This window comes from Bipolaris zeicola, assembly GCF_000523435.1.
Source record: "Bipolaris zeicola 26-R-13 unplaced genomic scaffold scaffold_101, whole genome shotgun sequence".
Classification (NCBI taxonomy): Eukaryota; Fungi; Ascomycota; class Dothideomycetes; order Pleosporales; family Pleosporaceae; genus Bipolaris; species Bipolaris zeicola.
This window is the reverse complement of record NW_006912150.1, coordinates 57,011-79,663: the sequence shown is the minus strand read 5'-3', so window position 1 is coordinate 79,663 and position 22,653 is coordinate 57,011. Positions and strand designations below refer to the sequence as shown.

The 22,653-nt window shown below is 53.2% G+C and overlaps 9 protein-coding genes across 9 annotated transcripts; 8 read left to right on the top strand and 1 right to left on the bottom strand.

Moving 5' to 3' along the window:
• Positions 1–1,194: 1,194 nt before the first annotated feature.
• On the top strand, positions 1,195–2,159 carry COCCADRAFT_6002 (uncharacterized protein; the record flags this gene model as incomplete). Its single annotated transcript, XM_007715237.1, has 2 exons — positions 1,195–1,516; positions 1,573–2,159. The coding sequence occupies 2 exons, from the start codon at positions 1,195–1,197 to the stop codon at positions 2,157–2,159; spliced, it is 909 nt and encodes a 302-aa protein (XP_007713427.1).
• A 582-nt stretch (positions 2,160–2,741) lies between these two features.
• On the top strand, positions 2,742–5,401 carry COCCADRAFT_6001 (uncharacterized protein; the record flags this gene model as incomplete). The annotated part of the gene is made up of 2 exons (XM_007715236.1): positions 2,742–3,033; positions 3,084–5,401. 2 exons carry the CDS (start codon positions 2,742–2,744, stop codon positions 5,399–5,401), a joined length of 2,610 nt encoding a protein of 869 aa, XP_007713426.1.
• A 1,081-nt stretch (positions 5,402–6,482) lies between these two features.
• COCCADRAFT_37782 (uncharacterized protein) lies at positions 6,483–7,109 on the top strand (the record flags this gene model as incomplete). The annotated part of the gene is made up of 3 exons (XM_007715266.1): positions 6,483–6,598; positions 6,656–6,838; positions 6,896–7,109. 3 exons carry the CDS (start codon positions 6,483–6,485, stop codon positions 7,107–7,109), a joined length of 513 nt encoding a protein of 170 aa, XP_007713456.1.
• A 1,306-nt stretch (positions 7,110–8,415) lies between these two features.
• On the top strand, positions 8,416–9,738 carry COCCADRAFT_99148 (uncharacterized protein; the record flags this gene model as incomplete). The annotated part of the gene is made up of 1 exon (XM_007715265.1): positions 8,416–9,738. One exon carries the CDS (start codon positions 8,416–8,418, stop codon positions 9,736–9,738), a length of 1,323 nt encoding a protein of 440 aa, XP_007713455.1.
• A 720-nt stretch (positions 9,739–10,458) lies between these two features.
• COCCADRAFT_99127 (uncharacterized protein) lies at positions 10,459–10,785 on the bottom strand (the record flags this gene model as incomplete). The annotated part of the gene is made up of 2 exons (XM_007715264.1): positions 10,459–10,520; positions 10,590–10,785. The coding sequence occupies 2 exons, from the start codon at positions 10,783–10,785 to the stop codon at positions 10,459–10,461; spliced, it is 258 nt and encodes an 85-aa protein (XP_007713454.1).
• A 986-nt stretch (positions 10,786–11,771) lies between these two features.
• COCCADRAFT_99191 (uncharacterized protein) lies at positions 11,772–12,131 on the top strand (the record flags this gene model as incomplete). The annotated part of the gene is made up of 1 exon (XM_007715263.1): positions 11,772–12,131. One exon carries the CDS (start codon positions 11,772–11,774, stop codon positions 12,129–12,131), a length of 360 nt encoding a protein of 119 aa, XP_007713453.1.
• A 1,097-nt stretch (positions 12,132–13,228) lies between these two features.
• Positions 13,229–14,501, top strand: COCCADRAFT_99118 (uncharacterized protein; the record flags this gene model as incomplete). The annotated part of the gene is made up of 3 exons (XM_007715262.1): positions 13,229–13,328; positions 13,384–13,560; positions 13,621–14,501. The coding sequence occupies 3 exons, from the start codon at positions 13,229–13,231 to the stop codon at positions 14,499–14,501; spliced, it is 1,158 nt and encodes a 385-aa protein (XP_007713452.1).
• Positions 14,502–16,611: 2,110 nt separating this feature from the next.
• Positions 16,612–18,129, top strand: COCCADRAFT_27196 (uncharacterized protein; the record flags this gene model as incomplete). The annotated part of the gene is made up of 3 exons (XM_007715243.1): positions 16,612–17,151; positions 17,392–17,451; positions 17,782–18,129. 3 exons carry the CDS (start codon positions 16,612–16,614, stop codon positions 18,127–18,129), a joined length of 948 nt encoding a protein of 315 aa, XP_007713433.1.
• A 2,226-nt stretch (positions 18,130–20,355) lies between these two features.
• Positions 20,356–21,809, top strand: COCCADRAFT_37777 (uncharacterized protein; the record flags this gene model as incomplete). Its single annotated transcript, XM_007715261.1, has 8 exons — positions 20,356–20,369; positions 20,498–20,591; positions 20,679–20,833; positions 20,896–20,914; positions 20,972–21,009; positions 21,070–21,213; positions 21,276–21,701; positions 21,776–21,809. The coding sequence occupies 8 exons, from the start codon at positions 20,356–20,358 to the stop codon at positions 21,807–21,809; spliced, it is 924 nt and encodes a 307-aa protein (XP_007713451.1).
• Between the last annotated feature and the right edge of the window lie 844 nt (positions 21,810–22,653).

The window sequence follows — 22,653 nt, the reverse complement described above, 5'->3', positions numbered from 1 at the left end:
CGGGTCGCAGGCTGACGCGGAGAAGGTGGAAACTGGGGTAGTGCAGATAGACAATGATTTCAGGCAGGAATTAGACTTTGGGGTGGCATGTGAAGATAAGGACGTAGCAATAGTCTGGGGCTTGGCCAGGGGACTGGGCTCAAGACGGTCTTATACAGTTTGTGCAAATGCAGCTTGGCTTGACTCACCCCCAGAAGGGCGCATGCATGTGCTGGGTAGACTGACGTGCTCTGCCATGGGATACGCGGGGGAGTCACCCATCACCAACCCCGACAGCCTCTACTATTCCGATGGCGCTGCACGCTATGCCCAAAGGGGGCCCGCAGGTTTGGCAGTTTTCCACACGCCCATGGACAGAAGCGTGCTAAGTGCGCCGCGCTGGAGAAGGGTCTGGGCGACATGTCTGTGAATTTTGCTGTTGCGGACCACGGCGAGTGGATACGCAGTGACGCTGGGTCGTTGCAAATTTTCGACGTTAAGCCGTTAAATGGTAAAAGGCAATTAGAGCACGTTTCAACGCGCACTCAACAATCGGAGGCGCCCGAAGCTGGTTTGCCCGAACAAAATCTCTGTCGCGGTGAGGGCTGGCCAGGCATGCAGGCCGATGCCCACATGGAGGGCTGCTACTCAAGCGTAGGGCGTGTGGGCACGAAATGTACAAGGGCGCGGGCCCATTAATCAGCACAGCGTGCTCTGCCTGTAACCACTCAGCTCCTTCGGAATACTCTACTTTGGCTATTCCGAACCGACTCATCACCCATCCACCGCTCACGTCTCGTGTTTTCCGGCGGTCAGTTCGTACGTGTGCTGTGTACACTGTCCATGCTTGACACGTGGGCTGGGGGTTATTATGGGCGCCTTTTATTTCTTGGGTCTGGTTCAGCACGACATTTTATGGTCAAGCAAAGCCAATTCCGAAGCGGTGGCCCTGCTACTATGGGTAATTAGTGCCAAAGGAGGGTGAGGTGCAGCCGACGTCATGCCAAATCCTGCGAGCGCAATCTACCATCATCAACGCGTACCTGACGGGAAGCGTGTTGCATATGTACACACACTGACAGGCACATGTCTCGATTGTGCGAGTAGAATGACGATTCGGGCCCGCCGCTTACTCACCAAGCTGCCATACCTTCGCTCTTGACGGCACACTCAGGGCTCAACGTCGGCCTCTCAAACAAAGCAAAGCAAAGCAGAATGGCTACAGCCAGAAGTCCTGCCAGCGCTCCATTCGCAGAGAACCTGCCTACCCCGCCCGCCTCTTCTGCAGCGCCCTCACAGCACCCCTCGCCCCTGCCGCAGCCGCGGAAGCACCCCCTCAAGCCTGGTGGCCCCAGAGAATCGGATTTGATCAGATACCTGGATCATGGTATCAACAGCATTCAGAAGCGCGTGGATAATCGCATGACCAACCGCAAGCTCAAGCCTGAGCCTGGCGAAGAGCAAGGATATAGCGCATTCTGGGAGGTGGCACGCGACCTCGATGGCTTGGTAGACGTCGTGTGGGTGTCGGCATCTCGTAAGCAGCAACATGGCGCGGTCGGTGTAACAGGTACTGATGTGCGCCACATGCAGCGAACCTCCAGATTCCCTATTTGCTCAACATTGCCGTTCTAACCGCTGAATTCCTTCCTCTGTTCACTTCATCAACGCGCTCCACCCGGGCCACCTTTGGCCTCGTCTCAAAACTTGACTATGCCTTCTCCTCACTACTGACTGGCCACGACCTTGCTACAGGCGAGCTGTTGCCTGGTTTTGAAAATGGCCGAACAGTCACAACCACGGATAAGGTCCGCTTGAAGGGCATTGTAGATCGCACCCGCCTGACTGTCGTCCGTGTTATGAGTGGAGAAAGTGTCGTTGGGGACGATCAAGACGTGGGCGAGGCGATGGATACAGACAACGAGCGAGAGGCCGAGCCGCGGGGCCACGATGGAACGGTCACCTTTGAAGGCTTTGAAAATAATACTGACGACGAAGAAGAGGATGATGAGTGGGAGGAGCGTGGCATAGCCACTATCTATGAAAAGACAATAGGCGAGTTGGGCGACGTCCTCGGTGGCCCCCCAATTGGTATCATCACAGACGACTGGGCTAGCAAAGGAGCAGAGCAGCAAAGAAGCGGCGGTGGCTTCGTAGAGTCTGACATTGATTTTGACTAAGCTGATATATGGCACGTTGATTATTTCTTCGTCTTCTGAGCCTGAGGCATGCCAGTGCGGGAGTAATTGCTGGAGATGGGCCGTTTGGAGATATTTGCCATTCTACTCAGTTGTTCCTTGTCCAATCTCTTCTTCTCATGTTTTCATCCCGCATGTTATCTTGATTCCACGTACTTCCAGACATTCTCTCACTCCACTCTTTTTTTTCTTATTCTTGTAGGTAGCCAAAAGTCTTGTCGTGATGAAGATTCGACGATGCAGGAGCAGTGGCCTCTGAATACGGCTGTGACTGGAAAATGTTTGTGTTGGGCTGGAAAAGTACATTCAAAGTTGGCGAGACAAGGCGGCCGGCGGTGAATGACAGGGAAGGAGCGTTTGAGGGTGCCTACCTGATCTGGAAGTCCACGATACAAGCCATGCGACAAAGCCCGACCACGCTCAACCACGCCCGACACATCCCAGATGGTATACGCGTGCACAATTCCGGTTGTGAGAAATCTTTCCTTTGCCTAACACTATTATCCATGCTGTCTACTGCGCCATACTCTGATACGCAAAATATTCTATCGCCGCCCCACAAACATGCCTACATACCTGGCACGCGGCGTGTCGGCACGCTTGGGTATCATGCCACTTGCCGACACCATTTCTGAACAGATTATACTACGAAGGGGAGAGGATGCCAGGCAGCAGTCAGAAGCGGCCGAGAAACAGTTGCAGAATAGTAGGCTGCTCAATGAGGTGTCCGTACCTTTCCCGGGTGACGAACAACAACACCGTTTAAACTGGCTGGGAGACGCACCTTTTCTGCAGGTACAAGCTGGCTGGGACGCTTTTGAAGAGGGATGCGCAGAGACAACAAGGGCGACTACGGGTACTTGACTCCACCTCATAACAATGCCAAAGCTAATCTTTACCTCGTAGGCGTTCCGTCCTCTCAAGAACCCAAAGCACTTGTTCTTCATGTCAATCTTTCAGACAGAACGTACATAACCGGTCTCAACGGTCGCAAAACTTCACTCAAGATCGAAGTCTTCTTCAACGGGCAGCTGAATAGTTGCTGGCTTATGGCTACGCACGACGTCAGGACTGGCGTCAAAAGACACCATCAGATTTTTGCTGGAGCTAGGGTCGATTTCGCCGCTGAGCGTCCATGGGTGATCCTCCCACCTGGGATGAAGCCAGGAGAGAGCCTTGGAACGCACTGTGAGCCCATCTCAGTAGCACAGCGATGGCAGGATATTTGCCGCGCCTTCAAAAATGAAGCACATGAGAGGGGTGCCAACGAACACGGAGAAATCCCTGCAACCGCCACATTTCTAGAGGCTCTTGCAGCTATGCAGATGCCAGATGAAGTCCGGAATATGCAGAAGCCAAGGGGGAAAGTTTTCGGCACAATCGACGTTGTCGTCACGGCCGGGGAGGGTAAGAAACTCACAAGTGGTGTAGGCTACCTAACGGCGCCGAAAAGGATGTTCGACGAGAACTTTCCGCTCGTGAGACAAAGTGATGGTGCTGCCCCAGACATACAAACAGCTGGGACTCGACAAACTGGAAGCAACGATGAGCTCAACAGCATCCAGCCTGGTTATGATAGTTTCGACGCGAATACAGAAGGCGAATACCACCAAGGATATAGCTTGTCAACACTGGAAAAGTCGTTGAGCGCAGACAGGCCTGGCATACCAACTGTTCCTGAGTTCGCTCCATGGAGCAGAATTCCAGACAACTTGCAGCACATCCGAGGACAGAGTATATCGAGCGACCTAAGCAATCAATCATGTCAACCAGATACTGCACCGTGTTTTGGTCCGCTCCAACATTCGCCCTTCAGTTTTCCCGGCCCAAATCAGCCCCTCTTGATGGGTCCTATGCAAGATTTCAGCATCGTGTCTGATCGATTTAGACCTAGTGCATCTGCGCCACCGTATCTCTTACCGAATCAGCCTTCTCAGGGCTTCAATGATGGCACATCTCCGCTTTTACACGGGAACCTCACAGAAGACGATCATGAAGGTTCAAGAACACCTCAAAACATGATTCCTGCTCCATTCTGGACGCAACAAGTTCCCGACCTTCGTGAGCAAGGAGCTATTGAATTACCATACGTGCCACTTCCTCCATCGAACAACTACCTGGAGTGGCCAGCGCCACCCATAGGGCTGTATTCTGTACCCACGAAGCCAAAACGAAGCATCTACCCACGGAAGGACACTCTTTCGGCGATGGTGAAGAAAGATGGCCGCGATGTTCTGCTTACGAGGTTGGTGATTCTAGGACAGAATAAGACCGTCTCAGTTGACCACAAGTGGGACCCACCAAAGCGCATCACAGTAGGATCAAGAAGGCCAGTATGTCCCGAGCCTCAAACCGGCCATTCAACGAGCATGAATGAATGCCTTGAATCATCAAAATCCAGGGACACATCTGCCAGCATCAGCCAACCAGAGAAAATTGCAGTCCACATGAATACGTCAGCGCCCACATCATCCGAGAATTCTAGCATGGATGTGTCTCTCAAAGAAACCCCCCATATATACCAGTCTCAGGATGAGGTGATTGTGGGAGAGAACGAGTCAGCTGATCTTTGCCGTAAGCCTGACACATTGCAGCTGAACGACGCTCGTCTCTTTGCTCAATCAGAGAAGGACTCTGGGCTTTCCACAAAGAACAATTATGATCGTCGCGCTTCACCAGGCAGTAGCTTGTTTGCGGTTCAAAGTCCCGAAACGAACTCACCTTTGTTTGGGAGACCAGAAGAGATGTTGCGCGAAGCATCTCCTCTCTCTAGCCTGCATACCACCCCTAATATTGGTTTAGAGTCTATGGAATACAAACTTCAGTCTGAACAGACTAACCCAATTACCTCAGTGCCTGTTCGACCGGCGGATGGCTTAAACGAGCACGTAATTCTACCAAGTCCCGACCGTTCTCACCCTACATTGTTTCCACATATCTTGAGTTCGGCGGTCAAAGCAGCTCCGTCTTCAAACGCCAAGAAGCGTAAAGCCTCCGATGATGTCTCTACCAAGAGGTCACGCAATCGTACTTCCTTGAAACCAGACGGCAATCCCTCGCTAAATCAGAACTGTGTCATTGCATATGCAGAGAACAAGGACGAGGGAGATGAGCAAGGTGTTTTCAGGCAAGTCCGGAGTGAAAGATGTGGGACATTTCAGGAAGACTACGTCGTCTTTGCGGCACGTTTCTTTGTAGGAGAAAAGGCGAGCATGGACAAATAGTAAGAGACGTGTCGCGGCAGAGAAGGGTCACTGGAGATTACATGTGAATGTACGAAGAGAAGAAGCGATAAGAATGGCGTCAAGGAGCTAGTAATGGCAGGTATGAGGTTTCATGATGGATGCTTTGCTGTTTTTCTACACGCAAATACGAGATCTCCAGCCCGTCAGTAGTCCAGGAATAGTTGCGCTTGTGCAAGTAGGTACGCGAACACAAAAGCCAGGATACCCAGGACGATGCGTCATTGCGCAATGGAACCTCTGTTATCGTGAAGCAGCGGGTCAGGGATACAAGGGGGTGTCGCGTGATGACGCACGCCATAGTACTTACCTCTCAGCTGTCAACTAATGCATCCGCTGTGCCCTCTTCGGTTCCGATCATCTTTTTGTCTAAACTAGACCGCATCACAGCACATTTCTCATGTACATATGTATGACGGAGTCGGTTAGTGGGTAACCAGGTCTTGTCTTTTTGTGCAGTCAGTTGTGCAACATGCAAGCAAAAGCTGGCGCGTCACAGCCACGAAAGGCTGTCGGCCCTTTCCAGCTCTCAACCCCGCATCACAAGAACAAAGTGATAAACTCTGGTTGGCCAATCTTGACAGAGCTGCGCCCCTGACTGGGAAACGAGCGCCTTGGGTGAGGCACTAAATTACAAGGCAAGTTCCGGCCAACCCGTGTTGTCAGTATCGGCGTGCAGAGATTAGACTTGGTTTTTTGTTGTCAGATGAGGTGGTCGCTGAGGCAGTACTTTCTCTCTCTCTCTCTCTCTCTCTCATCCTCTCCTCCCTCGTCACGCATCGCCTTTGTCAGGGTTGCGCGCTGGGTTATGAATACGGTTGCCGAATTTGCTGCGCCAGAGGTACTCTAGCCATACAAGACGCTGATAGAAGGGGACACAGCATACGTACTTCCCGGTCGACAAGTGCGAGACGGATGATATGCATGAGGCCCGAACGGTCAAGGTCGGACATCCAGCTGCATACTCGAACCAGTGCCCGTACAAGTTGTGTTCCGGATCAACTGGTATTGCTTCTTTTTTCTTCTTAAAAGCGTGTGTAAAAATCCTGGATAGCGCGTCGTTATGTCGAGCAATAGCACAGAGACGAAGGAGCCGTCGGGTCCAAGAGGCGGCACGCTTGTTATCGCCATCATTGTGCCTTCGGTTCTGATTATTCTGTTGATTGTCCTTATCATTGTGTCAGTCTCTCGTCCGCGCGCTGCATGTCAAAGTTACACGTCTGAGCTAACAAGCAGCAATCGACGCAGAGGTTTTCTCCTCCCACGACTGGCCCGCGAAGAACGGCGCGTGCGCGAGAACGGTTGGCAGACGCGGAAAGAAGAGTTGGAAAGTCGAGTCAAGGCGCAGTATTTTTCTAAGTGGGTCGCCGGCCAAAAGGAAAAAGGGTCTGGGGCGCCTCAAATGTCAGATGCATTATGGTGAGATTGTTATTTGCTGGCGACAACAGCGCATCATGAGCTTATTTTTTGCGGCAGTGCTATTTGTCTCGACGATTTCGCCGACGATTCCCAGGTTCGAGGGCTCGAATGCGCACATGCGTTTCACTCACACTGCCTGGACGAATGGTATACAAAGTACAATGAATATTGTCCGTTGTGCCATGGTCCGATAATCCCCGGGGCTCGGTTACCGAAGAAGAAAGCAAGAGAAGTAGGCGAGCCGACGATTCCGGTGATTCTCATGGTCTGAGAAAAGGCGACATAAAGGCAACTTGATGCTGGGTGCTAGAGTGTCAATGTGAAGTCGCATACATATATAATAACCATGTAGCCGCAAATGGACGAGACTAAAAAAAGACATGGGGCACCACGCAGGTCGCTTTAGTCGCTCGGGATAGACGGGAGATCTCTAACGGGGCAGGTAAATTCTGTCCTGATCAACGGGTGGCGAGCAAGTGGGTCAAGCCAAAAGGGCTGCCAGGACCGAGGCAAATGTTCAGCGCCAATGAGGCAATGGTGTCCATGACAGCGTATTCATGACCGCAGTCGACAAGTGTTATGTACACTACACATATGGACGACATGGTAGATGAGAGGACAAGTGACCAACGAGTAGTGGTGCTTGCTAGTAGTCTACATGTGTACTGGGTACCAAGCCGGGCTGGGTAGCGTAGGTGGATTAGTGTATCCGGCACATCAACGGCTCCCGCTGCCGCTGGTAGTAGTGGACATGGCCTTTTACCACTCTAGACCTTGCACGGTCCAATGCCAAGTGTGTACGTATACAGGACATGGTATACAGACTTGAGTAGGATAAAGCGAGAAAGCCGAGAATGCTGCGAGAGAGGCCGCGGTGGTCTTGGCTCGAGGCGAGGAGGCACAGAGGGCGTACCAGACAAGACGCATTGGGCAGTGGGCGGGGCTCAGCCAAATGTCACGCCACATTTCTGGTGGTCTGATCATCCTCAACCGCCATCCATCCAGACCCGGCCAGTCCCTCCCAGCTCAGCTGCACCGCACTGTTCTGCACCCCTCTGCTGCTGAGACGCCCGTTTGAGCCTTCTGACCCCGTCGCCCTTTTCGTCTTCCCTTCTCGTCCACCGACACACGTCCACGCCCTGCAACTCCCGATTCCCCAGCCCGGCTTCCCCCCTGGTCGCACCACCTAGAACCTCTACTACGGGCCTGCAAACCACCTGCAACCACTGCCAAGTCTCTGTGTTTGGTCTTACTACTCACCATCCTGGACACCTGCTCCCCTCCTCGGGCTCAATCTCGGGCTTCGCTTCTTCACACTGCTCAAGCCCATCTGCCCTTCTCCCTCTTCCACCCATCTCCCCAAAAGAGGCCTGCTGTTTGTTTCTGTCTTTTCCTAGGCCTCGACCAAAAACCAAAGGGAGTGGCCGCGCTTATATCCTCGTCCCCCACCCGGTCCTGACCCTGCACGTCGTTGGCTAGTCTCATCTGGCGGCTTGGCCATAGCACCCTCGAGCCATTGTATCTCCTGATCAACGCGTGAGCTCTTCCGTGCCACAACCCACCCACCGACAATCACCATGGCTCTCAATTGGGACGCATTCCTCAATACTGACGGTTTCAACCTGCCGAACAACCAATGGTCCGATCCTTTACCACCGACCGCTGCCCCTCGCGCCTCTCAAATGCCAAAGTCTACCACCACCGACACGTCAGGCTCTTCACCTGAGGACCTCAACAACTTTGACTCTCTCATCGGTGCTTCATCAGCCGATCCCTACTTTGACGACTCGCTTTTCCTGTCCAACGACTACTTTCTCGGCGATCTCGACGTCCTCAAGCCCTTTGGCAACACTGCTGGGGGCAAGTCGACAACGGAGTCATCTCCTGAGCCCACGACAAGTGGTAATAACCCCGCAGCACAGGTACCCGTGTCGCTGGCGAACGGGCTAGACCAATCAGCTCACATGTCTCCCGCCCAAAGGCTGGCACTCCAACGTGCCAACACGTTTCCTAACCCCGCATACGAGTCCATGTTCCCCAACAACATCGACTCGGGCTTCGTTGAAGACCTCACCTTTCCAGATGGTCCCAAGGGCCTATCAGTTGCCCAAAAGCCTGCCGTGGAAAGAAATCAACCTTCGACATCGACAAACACTACTTCGAAGCGAACCAAGAACAAGCCAGATATCCTTTCTGCCTGCTGGACCTCACCCCTGTGTCCCAATCATGACCAAGATGGACCACCACCCAACCCATCAACATGTGGCGGCGGATGTGCGCCCTTCTTATTCGCAGACCAAGACAACCTACCAAGCATCAATGATTTGCTTGCTGAGCCTCAAGAAGTTATGGCCGAAGATGGCATAGTAGAGATTCAGCCTAGGCCCAAGAAGCGATCCGAGAGTGATGCATCCGCTAATGGCTTCTCTACTCGACAATTCGAGAGCAAGGAGACGACTTCATCACCGACTGAAGATCGTCACAGGACCAAGAGCGAGACTACAGAGGATAACTCCACCAAGGAGTCACCTCAAGCCGACGACGGAAAACCAAAGTCTCGTCGGCGACTACCACACAACCAGGTTGAGCGCAAATACCGCGAATCACTCAACACCCAGCTTGATTCTTTGAAGAGAGTTGTACCTTCACTACAACAGAACCCCCGGGCGTGCGACAGCGCCGACATTGAAGACCTGCCCGCCCCTTCGAAGCCCAGCAAAGCCGTCATCCTGGCCTCAGCAACCGCCTACATCAAGCAAATGGAGAGAGAGAAGAAGAGCCTCGCTGATGAGAACCAACTTCTCCGCACAAGAGTAAAGGCTCTACAAGCCCTTGTCAAATGCGACGACTGCAGTTTGATGCAGTACGTCATGGACCTGAAGATCAAACAAGGGGTTTAGAAGAAGACCCTCCGTTTATTTTCCCTCCCCCAACCTCACTCAAACAAGTTCTGAGAAACCGACATTTTTGTAAATCAGCATGGGATTAATGGTGTTTTTTTTTGAAGATTCCCCTCCAATCTCAAAATCGTAACCTAGATTTTCCTCTTTCTCTCTCCCGCGAGTTCCGAACCAAAACATGGGAAGTGGGGGACAAATAGCTAATTTGGGGGTGTGTGGTCCTGACCTTTGTTTTTGGGCAACGGATCCCGACTTTGTCGGCGATATCTTTTTCAACATTCTCTCTCTCTTGTCATGGATGAAATGCACAGATGCTGCTTCACATGTAATGATTATGGCGTTGATAAGGGTTACTGGGGAATTCAAAAAGCGCACGCTTTGGCGATGACGCTCATGGCGTTTTTATTGGGAAGGATGGCTTTTTTCCTTTTGAACGGGCTGTAGAGCAGGGTAGCTTTCAACAGAAATATACGATCATACGCCTGTTTTTGTTGGGGGTTCTTTTCGCGTGGTGTGAGTTGCTGCACCACAGTTTGCTGGTAGCGATGAGATAAGTGCAGTGAAAAGTAAGTTTTATTTGCTTTCCATTCATACTACCATTACTTTCAACTCATTACCCAAGCATCATTACTATTATCTCAACTTTTTTTGTTTTCCCCCAAAATCACGAAAAAAACCACCAAACGCCTAGTCCTTAAACACCATATTCACTCTCTTCCTCTAAGCCTTCACATCATCCACCCCCTCCATCGCAACCCTGGGTCTCACATACCCATCTATTTCTATTCTTTTTCGTCAGCCTTTCCTTTTCCCTTCTCCAACCCACCAATTATACAGAGGAGGTAACTTACGCATACTGCACTGTACATATCCAACCGGCCAAACAGGTCCATCCCATCTATCCCATCCTTGCTCATACGATGTTATGGATGCTTTTTCCAGCTCGAATGCTGCGTCCTCGGCGGTGAGGAGGGTGGGGGTTACGAGCGGGGTTGACATTGTGGTTGCTGAGAGGGAGAGGTAGGAGTAGTAGGGGTCGTATAGCATATGGGTTTGAATTGATATTGTTGTTGGATGATTTTTTTTTCGGAAGTGGGAGTGGTTTGGGGTTGGTAAATGCTGAGGGAGGATGTGGAGGGGTGTGTTGGAGAGGTGGAATTTATATGTAGTAGTAGTAGTGGTAGTAGGGGAAAGAGGAGGAAGAGGTAGAGTATGGAGGCAAAGTGGTGAGATCGATAGCTTAGTCGGTTGTGGTGTCCTTGCATCTCGATAGTTCGTAGCTAGCAGTAGCACGCGATAAAATCAGAAATGTATCTCCAGATACTTTTTTTGACGCTGCCATCCCTGGAATTCGCCTTTTCCGCCTTCCGTCTTCCACGTACCCTGCGCAGTAAGCTGCGTCGGGAGGGCCCGGTGTGGCACGGGGGGTAGCGCGGGTGGAGAGATATGTGGCGTGATGGGGTGTGTGGTTCTCGGAAGTATCCGGTCGCGCCACCACGTGTCTAGATTCAGGTGCGGCTTCTGGATTTGTGTGTGCGGCGCATCATTTAATCTAGGTACACGTGTGTAGCTGAATGTTTCTGGGAATGTGGGGTGGGAGGTAGGTATCACACCATTGTGCTGTCGTGATGTTGCTGCGTGTGGAGAAGAGGGGGTGGTTTATATATGAAGCCCCCCTTGGGCAATACAGGAAGTTTATTACTATCTCCATCTACAAACCCACCATTTGTATCAAAGACATTAATTACTTAAAAGTCATATATACTTTTACCATTACTTGCGAAGCGCCGCGACTAAACCGGACTTACAACGCCAAAAACAAATATACGAACCATCCAACAAAACCAGGTTCCACCACCACAACAACATACAACAACACACACATGTCGTTCTTCCCAATCATACCTTCAACATCCCTCTACAGCACCATCCTCGCTCTCCCACCACCCCACCACTACTACAACGACTACGACTACGACTACCAACCCCCCACCCAACAAAAACCTCACCACCACCATCAACACACCATCCACATGGACCACCATACCTTCACATCCTTCTTCTCCCACCTCCTTGCACCCGTCTCACACACGCAATGCACAAGCTCAGCGCCCTGCTCATCCCCCACATACCACGAGGAGCACAAAGAAAAAGAACCACACATAATCCGGCTCGCGGAAGAAGAAGAAGAACTGGCGCGCTTGCAACATGGCGAGCAGCAAGATGGTACGCCGTTGTGTCGTGAGGGGGGGATCGCGGCGTGGCATCAACAACAACCGCAGCAGCAGCAGCAGCAGGGTGAGCGCAGGGATTCGATGGAGGTGCAGAAGAAGAGAAGGGCGAGTTTGGAGTGGTTGGCTGGGGTTATTAGGGAGAGGAGGGTGCATGTTTAGATAGTTTGGGGACTTGGGTGTGAGAATGAAAGGGAGAGAGAGATATACCCGGGTGAGAATAAGGCAGGAAGGTAGAGGTAGAGAAGTGTGTGTGAGAGAGAGAGAGGGGGGGGGTGTTCTCGAACTTTTTAGGTAGTTAGAGTTGAGTGAGGTGAATGGGAAATCTTTTTATATTCAATGTTAGATGGGAATTTTTTGTAAACGACGTTTTGAATTCTACTATGCGAAATGTATGATTCGAATCGTTTAGTGGCATCATGTCACTTGGTTCTTTTCTTTGATTCCTCGGGAGTAAGTAAAGGGGGGGTAATTATCGAGGTATTTGTATCGTTTGTGGCAAGGACAAGTCTTTTTGTTTAAAAAAAAAGCCTTTGTGTTCTTTTCGATGAATTGGAGAATGTAGACGAAGATGGGATGGAGGCGAAGGTGCAAGGTTAAAGGATGGTAATACTAGATACAAGGCTGGATCGTGTGCAGATTGGGTCGGTATACGGGTTTTTGTTGGTCGGCATGTGACACAGATGAGATTCATGAATTTTATAGATGATTTCCATTATTTTTGGGCGTTGAAAGATGAGTGCGAAGGTAGTAGTGGTGTTATAGTATCATAGTCTTGAGTGTGGCAAAGGAGATGAGGATGGCATGGTTTTGTGAGGGCTGGGCACACAGTTCTATGTATACATTTCTGTATTCAAAAAGTCAATGGCTCCAAAAGGAAGTAGGACCCGAGCAATTGTTAATAGTCCGTACAGAACATCTCTAATCTGTAATAAAAGTGCAGCGATAACGATTGATCAGTTTACACCAATGCTTCTACTCGAAACTTTAACACCTTACCCTCTATTTCCTTATCAAGCGCAACATACCTTGAGCTACCCCAACACCCAAACATACTCCAAGAAATACCCCGAGAAAAGCAATCTATCTCTCCGTTACGGCATGTCATCTCTTACAACTACAACGTGCCACCGACTAGCTCCTTGGCAGCAAATATGTCACTGGCGACCGCTGATTGGCTGACTATTCTCTAGAACCCATGCTTAAAAGACTTCGAACACACGAACGATTTACCGTGTATGCAAGCGTCGCAAACCACCATGAACACAACAGAGCACAGCGCATACCAGCATGGCAAGAGCGCGGGGATAAGAGATGGAGATGATGTTGAAAAAGCTGGAGATGCGCAGGCAATCCCAGGTAAGCATGGCAGCTTAGTCGATCCTACAAGCTCGAAATTTATTCTTGTCGACAGGACACGATGGCGAACAGAAGGACCTTCCGCCATTGAAGGGACTGTCATTTCTCGATCGGTTCCTCGTCGTGTGGATTGTACTTGCCATGGGCATCGGCATTGCGCTTGGGAATACAGTCGACTCTGTAGGACCTGCGTTGCAAAAAGGCGAGTTCGTGGGTGTGAGTATACCCATAGGTATGTGTAACCAACAAAAGAAAAACGAATCAGATCGATTTAATGCTGATGTACCCACAGCAATTGGACTGCTTGTCATGATGTACCCAATCCTTTGCAAGGTCCGATACGAAACGCTGCATCTGCTCTTCAACTCTAAGGAACTCTGGATCCAAATCGCAGTCTCATTTGTCTTGAACTGGATCATCGCTCCGCTTTTCATGGTCGGCCTCGCTTGGGCGTTTCTGCCAGACCGCCAGGACCTGCGCGAAGGACTAATCTTCGTAGGCATCGCGAGATGCATTGCCATGGTACTCATCTGGACCGATCTCGCACAAGGCGATGGCGACTACTGCGCGGTTCTTGTCGCCTTCAACTCGATACTGCAAATTATCCTGTTTGCGCCTTTCGCCGTATTCTACATCCAGGTCGTTAGCCACGGAGAAAAGACGGCCGTTTCATACCAAGGCGTTGCGAAAAGTGTCGGGGTATTCCTTGGGATACCCCTTGGAGCAGCGGTCGTCACTCGGCTGGCTTTAAGGACCCTTCTTGGAGAAGAACGATACCAACGGCGCTTCATCCGATACATTGCACCGTTCTCCCTCATTGGCTTAATCTACACCATCATCGTCCTCTTTGCAAGCCAGGGCGCGCACGTTGTCCGGCAAATCACCGACGTTCTTCGTGTTTGCGCACCGCTACTCGTCTACTTCCTAGTCATCTTTACAAGCACAGTTTGGTTCTGCTGGAAGATGGGATTTGGGTACAAGGTCAGCTGTACACAAAGTTTTACTGCTGCAAGCAATAACTTTGAACTGGCTATTGCGGTAGTGGTAGCCGTGTATGGCGCTGGCAGTGGACAAGCTCTGGCAAGTACCGTCGGACCTTTAATTGAAGTCCCGGTCCTTGTACTGCTTGTGTACGTCCTGAAGTGGATCCGGGCGAGATGGCAATGGGCCTAGAAGCCGTGGCATTGTCCTATCAAATGCATGTCGGTCAGCATAAGATTAGCTTCGGACCCAAGGCCACGACTCGAGCCAGAACTGGAAACCGAAATGCAGGTATGAGGGCGGATCGTCCGGAAATGGTCTTGTTCCGACACGGTGCCTGCTTTCAAGGACAGCGACATCTTGTCATGGATTCCTCGCGAGTCCATGACGGGTATGACCCGGAAACGCTTTGCTGCGATTGCAGCCAGTCATAGCTGCGAAGGGATGGCCGTGACAGGATGGCAGAGTAGCGCGAACCGTGTTTATAGGTTCACGGCGGATGCCAAGCGCTCTTAAGGGTTGCGCTATTCTCTCGAAGCCGTAGTGTACGACTTAATGTTTAGTTTGTTGCACATCATAATTTCGGGGCGAAAACAAAAAGCGTAGTGAATATGTGATTTGCAAACAGAGAGAGTAAAATCAGCTGTCTAGTGCGCACGGAGAAGATACCTTAGTCACTGACAGTGGTTGTCGCTTAACAAACACCACAGTCCCTAGTCGCATGTGATTTTGCAACCGATCTTAGCACATGACCGGCGCGCAAGCAAGGGTACGACTTCCGTGCAAAAACCCCACAAGGAGCGACTTTCCACCGACACGGACCATGCGGCTTACCACACCAAAGCCACATAAGAGGGTAAATTCAGAACCGATGGGCAGGCGGTGAGAACCAGACGCGATCTTATCAACTTGACAGTGATCAACCGGTGGCTCATACAGCAGTAGGGCCCATCGATCGTGCAGGATTCTGCCCACCCCGTACCCGTCTGAATGTAAGTAAGTACAAGGCTGACGACAGGCAGCCTCCAGCGGGGTCAAATGTGCGGATTCTAGTCATTGAATGGTCTATCGGCGGCGCCGCGAGATAAACTCTACCCAAAAGCGCTTGTTCCCCTGATGACACATGGCCGCTCCGTCAGAGGTGCCGATTCGCCGTCTGCGGGGATCCATCTTTACGACGTCGTAGTAGTTTGACTGGACGTCATAGCAGTCGACTCATCTGGTATGTGTGTAGCGAGTTTGCTTGCTCCAATCCGAGCTTGATAGATAATCCTCTTTACAAATCAGCCCATTAGCCTTGTGTGGATTGTGCGATAGGCGTGACATGGCGTAGTTTTTTTCATCTGCTTTGGCAGAAGAATGATGCTGGTGGGTTGCCTTACGGGCACACAGCTGAAAAGCTCCAAGTCCATGTCAATGCGTTTGGTACTTTGTGCCCCCACAGTTCTACTACTACTTGGATACATAGTATATACTACTCAGTACACACATGCGTACATGGGCAGTTGCACAAGTGGAGCACGCATGTCGTGCAAGCGCATGCCGAACGACTTTTGTACCGTAGCAGAGGGCCGATTTTGTCAAGTTGTTACGTGGTGGCAGGCTTGGCCATAGCCGCGAAGGTACGGTTGCAAGTAACCGTGGCACGGGGTGGATCGCTTTGCAACAATCCCTGCACATCCTGAGGCCACACCTGTTCGGAGATTTGGTGGCTCTGTCAAATGCTGGACATGACTCCCAGGACCTAAACCTAGCCATTCGTGGTATATCGCAAGACAGACAATGCCATGTACTGGGTTCATGGCGACTGCACGTCTATGTACGTGTAATTCGGTGGCTGCGTTATGCTCCACACAGCCGTGCCGTAATGCAGCAGCGTGAGCAGCATATGCATGTGTTGGCTTGCAGTCGTCGTGGTAATTGCAGTCTCAAAACGGAGAGTGTCCGTAGGGCGCAAGGTTGGTGTGGCGCCTGGTATTATATGACGCGCCAGTGGTGTTTTTTTTGGCTGGGTGCGGCGTGAAGTCGACAATTGATGAAGCCAGCATCTGCTTACTCAGACTCGACCTTGTGGGGGATGCATATGTTGCTGCAGCGAAAACTTTGGACAAGCGGACCGCAACGTCGAAGGGGCAAGCCGCAGTAAGCGCGTGGACATGTAGGCGGCGGCCGAGAATGGTTCCGTGTGTGGACAAGAATTAGACATGACGTAGAGAAGGACCGCATTCGGGCAGGTGTTTGCGAGGTGGAGAGACGCTCTCTCCATGGGCGTGTTTGTTTCGTCGATGGTGATAGCCGAGCCATGGCGTGGTCAGCGACGAACGCACACGTCGCTCTTAACGGCGGGCAATATAGCTGGAACACGACTGTAAAGGCTGAAACTGGGAGCTGGAGCTGGCCCAGGAGGCGGACAGGGCCTCGGCTATCATGCCCTCGTTCCCGTCTCAGGAGTGTCAGATGTGTGCGCCCCGCATGCACTCTCGAGTGCAGTCGACGAATGCTGTGGCTGCAAAGAGCGCCTTGCAGCGGAGACCCACGTGCCTGGTGCCAATGGGGACAGGCATCCGCGGCGGCGTTGGCTGTCAAACAGGCACCATGGGTTCAGCTGGCTGGCACGGCAGATGGCATAGCCACTGCTGCCCGTCTGTTGTTTCGAGAAGGGCGGACGGGCAGTTCTGGAGCCAGCAGTGGTGGTGTTCATGCACTTGGGCCGGCCGGCGGCGCGCCAGTCGCACTTTGCCCTCCCAGCCTTGTGGAGCACCCGGTACAGCGGTTCGACCAGGCTAGCAACGACCGTGTTTCAATCTGGCCTTGCCCGGCTTGCGGACTGCCCTGCCTCTATGTGTGTGTGTGTGTGTGTGTGTGTGTGTGTGTGTGTGTGTGTGTGTGTGTGTGTCTGTCTGTGTGTCTGTCTGTGTGCCTGCGTGCCTGTGCCTGCGTGCTCGCACTCGTCAGTCTCTCTCGCCCTCCCCGCACTCTTGTCGCCCGACACCACCTCAGCCTGAAGTCTTGCCTCTCCAATCTTGCAGCCGTCCCTTGCAACGTTGCATCAGTCTGGCACAATGCTGCTGGACGTCGGTAGCTGAAACGGCTCCCTTTTGTCCCATCGACAGGGACGGCCGCACCTCGCTACCGCCCCCCGGTAGGACCTGGATCGCCGCCGCTGACCAACAAGCACAAAAACAATTAACAATATGCTGCACCCACGCTGCGACTGCGACTGCTGCTGGCTCCCACGGCGGCTGGACGTAGCAGCACATGTACGTCGAGAGAGAGTGGGCCGCTACCCCCTAAACCACCCCCTGCAGAGACTGGCTGACCCTTAACTGCGCTTGACCATGGCACTGGATACTGGGCACATGGTCGCCGTCTAGCTGCTCGTAGTATCCAGTTCGTCGCAGTCGAAAATCTCTCCATGCGGCGCAGCTGAGGGGGGACGGCAGCTAAGAGCCAGTAACATGTATGATCCTAGGCGAACCGCCCTTCTGGGAGCGCAGTCGACTCTAGCACCACCCATCGGCGCATCGACTATGACCCGTGTCGCCGATTGCATGAGCATAGCTTGGCCAATCCCACACACGGGGCTTTTGGTACTAAATTTGTCAGCCAAGCAGAATGCTCAGCTCGCGTGCATCGACAAAGGAACGTCGATATGTTGCTGTTTGGGTGCAAAGGCGATGCTGCTTACTCTACCGTGCGGCAGAGATCTGCGCCTGTGCCCATGACATCGGTCGCTAGCGAGGTCTCGTCATTTCTCCTTACACAAGCAGGCCAGGTCGCCCATGCTAACCGCGCCCGCGACGGCCCACCGGGTGTATAAGCTTGGTAAGAGTAAGAGTGTATCTTGGTGCCTTATCCGCCTAGCCGTAGAATTATACATACTAGTACTACATGGACACGAACAAACATGAGATGTTGTAGTACTCGCAGAGCAAAGCTTGTACGCTGCTTGTTGACCAAAAAGGTGGGACTCCAACGGCAGAGCCCACCCCTTGTGTAACCCTTCCTGTACCGAATGACGACACGGGCAGCGGAACGGCGCGCGGCGCTGCAACAGAAGAGTGCATCCATGAAGCGGTCGTGGCCGTGCATGGCAATGCGTGCCTTGGGCAGGCAGTGGTGACCAGGGACCTTTGTGCGTAATGAGGCCGGGTCGAGGGAGCTAGCGGGCGTGGCACAGTTATCGGCCGGGGCATAGACGACGACGACGACCGGAAAACGCGCCTGAAGGAGAGAGGGCATAGAGTTGCGTATAGCGCGCCTCAGGATACAGAGGACTAGACCAGGCAAAAGTGGCATCTTGCGTAAGCAACATGGTGATTGAGAAGCAGCTGGGGACCGCGGAGATTATCCATCCGCGCCGTATGACCCGGGCTACTAGTCATGTCGGGGTTTGTTGCAAAAGCGTCACTTGTGCCGAGTATGTAGTATACCAGAGTGGTGATGGGGGATACGGGAGCAGAGGGTGCAGGGCGGGCATAAGGGGAGGGGAGGGGGGAGGGGTGCGCCCCAGACGGCAACACCGGTCGGGGCCAGCAGTATGATTCGCGCCAGATGGTGCCATGGTTACTCGGAAGGGCCCAAAGGGGCAGACGACAAGCACGCAGAAGCAACAGGACGTGGAGCTGGCGTGCAGCACACGCATGGTAAATGCAAGAAGGGACGGCGAATCTTGCGGCGCCCCATTCGCTGGAGTGGAGCATGGTACGGGATTCCGCGCAGCAGTCTTACCGCTGCATTGGGCGTGCAAGGCAGCATACTTGGGAGAAGGGCCGCCGCCTGTGCAGACAGACCGGTTGGCGGTGGTGGTGGTGTGTGTGTGTCGAGGCCCATGGCTGGCGGAGAGAGGCGGGTAACAGGGCAACAGAGCAATGTAGTAGTAGTCGCAGCAGCAGCAGCAGCAGCGTGGTGGTGGTGGACGACGAGACGCGTCGCGTGGCTCCCTCACGGTGCTTGAGGGGGGGAGCGAGAGTGCAGCAAGGGATGGGACGGACCTGTGTCATGCGCGCCCATTGACTGCATCTGACGACGGCGACACCGCTACTGTAGAATACTACTTGGAAGTAAGTATGTGGGAGAGAGGACTAGGCGTGGTAGCAGCAGTAAGTAGTAGTTTTGGTGGTGGTGGTGGAGCAGCGGTGGCAGGCAAGTATAGTGCTCTCGTCAACAACTCTCCATCCATCCAGCATACACATACACACATACACACATACACACATACACACATACACACATACACATACACGCCCGGCCGGGGATGGGCTCACAGGGCTCACAGGCCACAGTGTCAGTGCACGGGTCCACTTCCGAGCGCGAGATCCCGCCGCTGTGGTAGCCGGAAAAGGCTATCCTCTGTTGGGTCCAGCTCCGAGCGTGTAGCGGGCTGCGTGCTGTCGTAGTGCCATGGACAGGCCACCTAATTAATAGCTGGCCTGTTAATGGCCTACGGCGCGGATGGGTCCCAGAGCTGCAAAGATGCAGATGGGTGGACCCGCCCTCGGACTGCCTCTTGCATTCATGCCGGCACGCCTGCGTGTGGTCGACCAGCCCCAGCGTCAGCGCCCGTTTCGCTTTTAAATACAGCGCCCATCGCACCTCGCTCTCGCCCTAGAGATTGAGCCTGAGATCCCGGCCTCTGACCCTCCCAACCTGCCCGTCGACACGACCTTGACGACATCATCACACACCACGACCGCCTTGACGACATCCACGCCCACGACCCATCTAGCCCGCCTGAATCCACCGCCCTCCTCTCTCCCTCCTTCTCGCCTGCCACTCCACCACCTTCCCACTTATTGCGCTCCCCCTCATCTCTGCTCTGATTGCCCGTCTGCAGCATCCACCCCGCCGTTGGCAGCGACACGTGAAGCGAGAAGTGGCCTCTTGTCCCATGATCAGCGCGGACACGGCGACCAAACGAGAAACCGCCCTAATTCCTGCAGCAATATACCGGCAGCCACCACCCTTCTAGCCAGTCCTCCCACCAACCCCAGCTCTCCTCGCCCCTGAGGCTGCTCAGCGACCGCCGTTCGCTCCAATGATCACGATGACATCGAATGGGTGAGTGTACCGCCTTCTCCCCGCTCCGTGCAACCCTCCCCAATTTCCCGGCGGCAATGCGCCCTGCACTGGCCTGGGGGCCAAGCTACCCTACCAGACGGCTAACCTGTGCTTTCCCCCCACCACAGATTGCCCGTGCCCGCTCAGAACAGCAACTACATGGAAAATGGCCGTTGGTATCATGGCTTCCGGAGAGGGCTCTACATGTATCCATGCGACGAGGTAAGCACCCGCCAAACAAACCCCACCACCATCACCACCACCGCCGCCCACCTTGCCCGCTTGCTTGACGCTGACGCGACACCACAGCCAGAAAAGGATCGCATGGACATCTACCACCAGTTTTTCGCCGTAGCACGGAGAGGCCAGCTGCATCAGGCTCCCGTGCCCTCAGAGCCACATCTGCAGCCCCGCATCCTCGACGTAGGTTGTGGGACGGGCATCTGGGCAATTGACATGGCCGAGTAAGTTCTGGGTTCTGCAGCCTGCAATTTGCGTCCCGCAAGGCTAACCACGACGGTAACAGCAAGTACCTAAACGCCGAGGTGCGCCCAATCTAGATCCGACGCATTGCTGCCAGACAGCTGACATGACTGCTGCAGGTCCTAGGATTAGATCTGGTCAACATCCAGCCCGAGAAGTATGTCCCACCACAAACAAGCTGCCTGCTTCTGAACCCGACACTGACGAATCCGCCTAGAATCCCCCCGAATCTGCGGTTCCGTGTACCACGCGATTACGAGAGCCCCTGGACGCTGGGCGAGGATTCGTGGGATCTGATCCATCTACGAATGGCTTGCGGCAGCGTCGAGAGTTGGCCAGAGCTGTACCAAAAAATATACACGTATGTACCATTGTCGCATTGCTTGCGCCTTCGTTTTCCGCATATGCTGACGAGCGGCCCAGTCACCTCAAACCAGGCACGGGCTGGATAGAGCACATTGAAATCGACATGGAGCCCCGCTGCGACGATTACACACTTCCTCCCGACAGCATGCTCCGCAAGTGGTATGGTTGGCTGGCCGATGCCACGCAACGAGCTTTCCGTCCCATCGCATACGAACATCGCACTCGGCAGCTCCTGCAGGCCGCCGGCTTCATTGATATCCAGGAGACTGTGATTCGCGTGCCCTACAACACATGGCCCAATGACCCGCACCAGAAGGATATTGGCAGGTGGTACAACCTGGGCTTGACCGAGGGCCTGGAGGCGCTAACCTTTGCACCTCTGACCAGAGTCTACCATTGGGACCTCAATGCCCACGTACGGCCAATCGTCGAGGGCGTGCGCAGGGAGCTCTGCAACCGGAAAATCCATGCGTACAACAACATGTAAGTAGCACGCCCGCTCCCGTCGTACCAATTGTTTGATGTTACTGGGCCGATGCTAATAGCTTGCTCTGCAGCCACATTTGGACTGCCCGTCGTCCTCAGCAATAGAAGCGGGCACGACGCTTGCAGCGGTGCGTTTGGCGGGGGATGGTGTGGCCAGCGGTGTGTGTGTGTGCGTGTGCCTACAATTGCACATTTCGGCGACACGACACAACCCGCGCCAGGCAGTATCGACTAGTCTGGAACCAAAGCCCCGGAAGTTCTACGCAGCGCCTCGATGCACCCACGCCCCGTTACGCCTAGACGTTATTGTTTTCTTCTTTTGGCGCTTTCTGGATGTTGTGTATTCGGCAAAACATTCTTCGCTTCCCTTTGGCCGAGGGAAGCTCAAGGCCGGGCCGATGAAGCCGTTTGAGCGAGCCGGTAAACATGGGGGCAGTTTTCCGCCCTCATAGTTTACCATGCCACATTTGTTACGAACTGTGCAGTTTGGCTGCATGACGTCTTTTTGCTATCTACCGCCCCATGATGCATGATGCGCATGGGAAAAACTGGAGTTTGTTCACCTTTTTCCTCTGTATCTTCTTTGTTTTACATTTCCTTGTTTGCGGCGACTACCCGAGTCTGGCGTTACGGCATGTTTAAGAATATGATACCTCGGTTTGCTTATGACCCAAAATTCATGTCGTAGTAGTGTATTTGTCGAGCTTGGGCCGGCAGTCTGAAAGGTTTCTAGCGTGGGTGTGTTTGGCATGCCTGGCGGCAAAGTGGCTCGGCATGACGGTATAGGCGGATGTTGGGCCGACGCCGGTTTCAACGTTTGGGGCCCTTTTTTTTATGGTTCTTCAGCTCGTTGACGAGCATAGTCATGTTTTTTTGTTAGCGGGCGACGGGGATGACGGATGTTTCCGACCTTGGACACGAATCAAGCAGCATACAAGACAGATATATA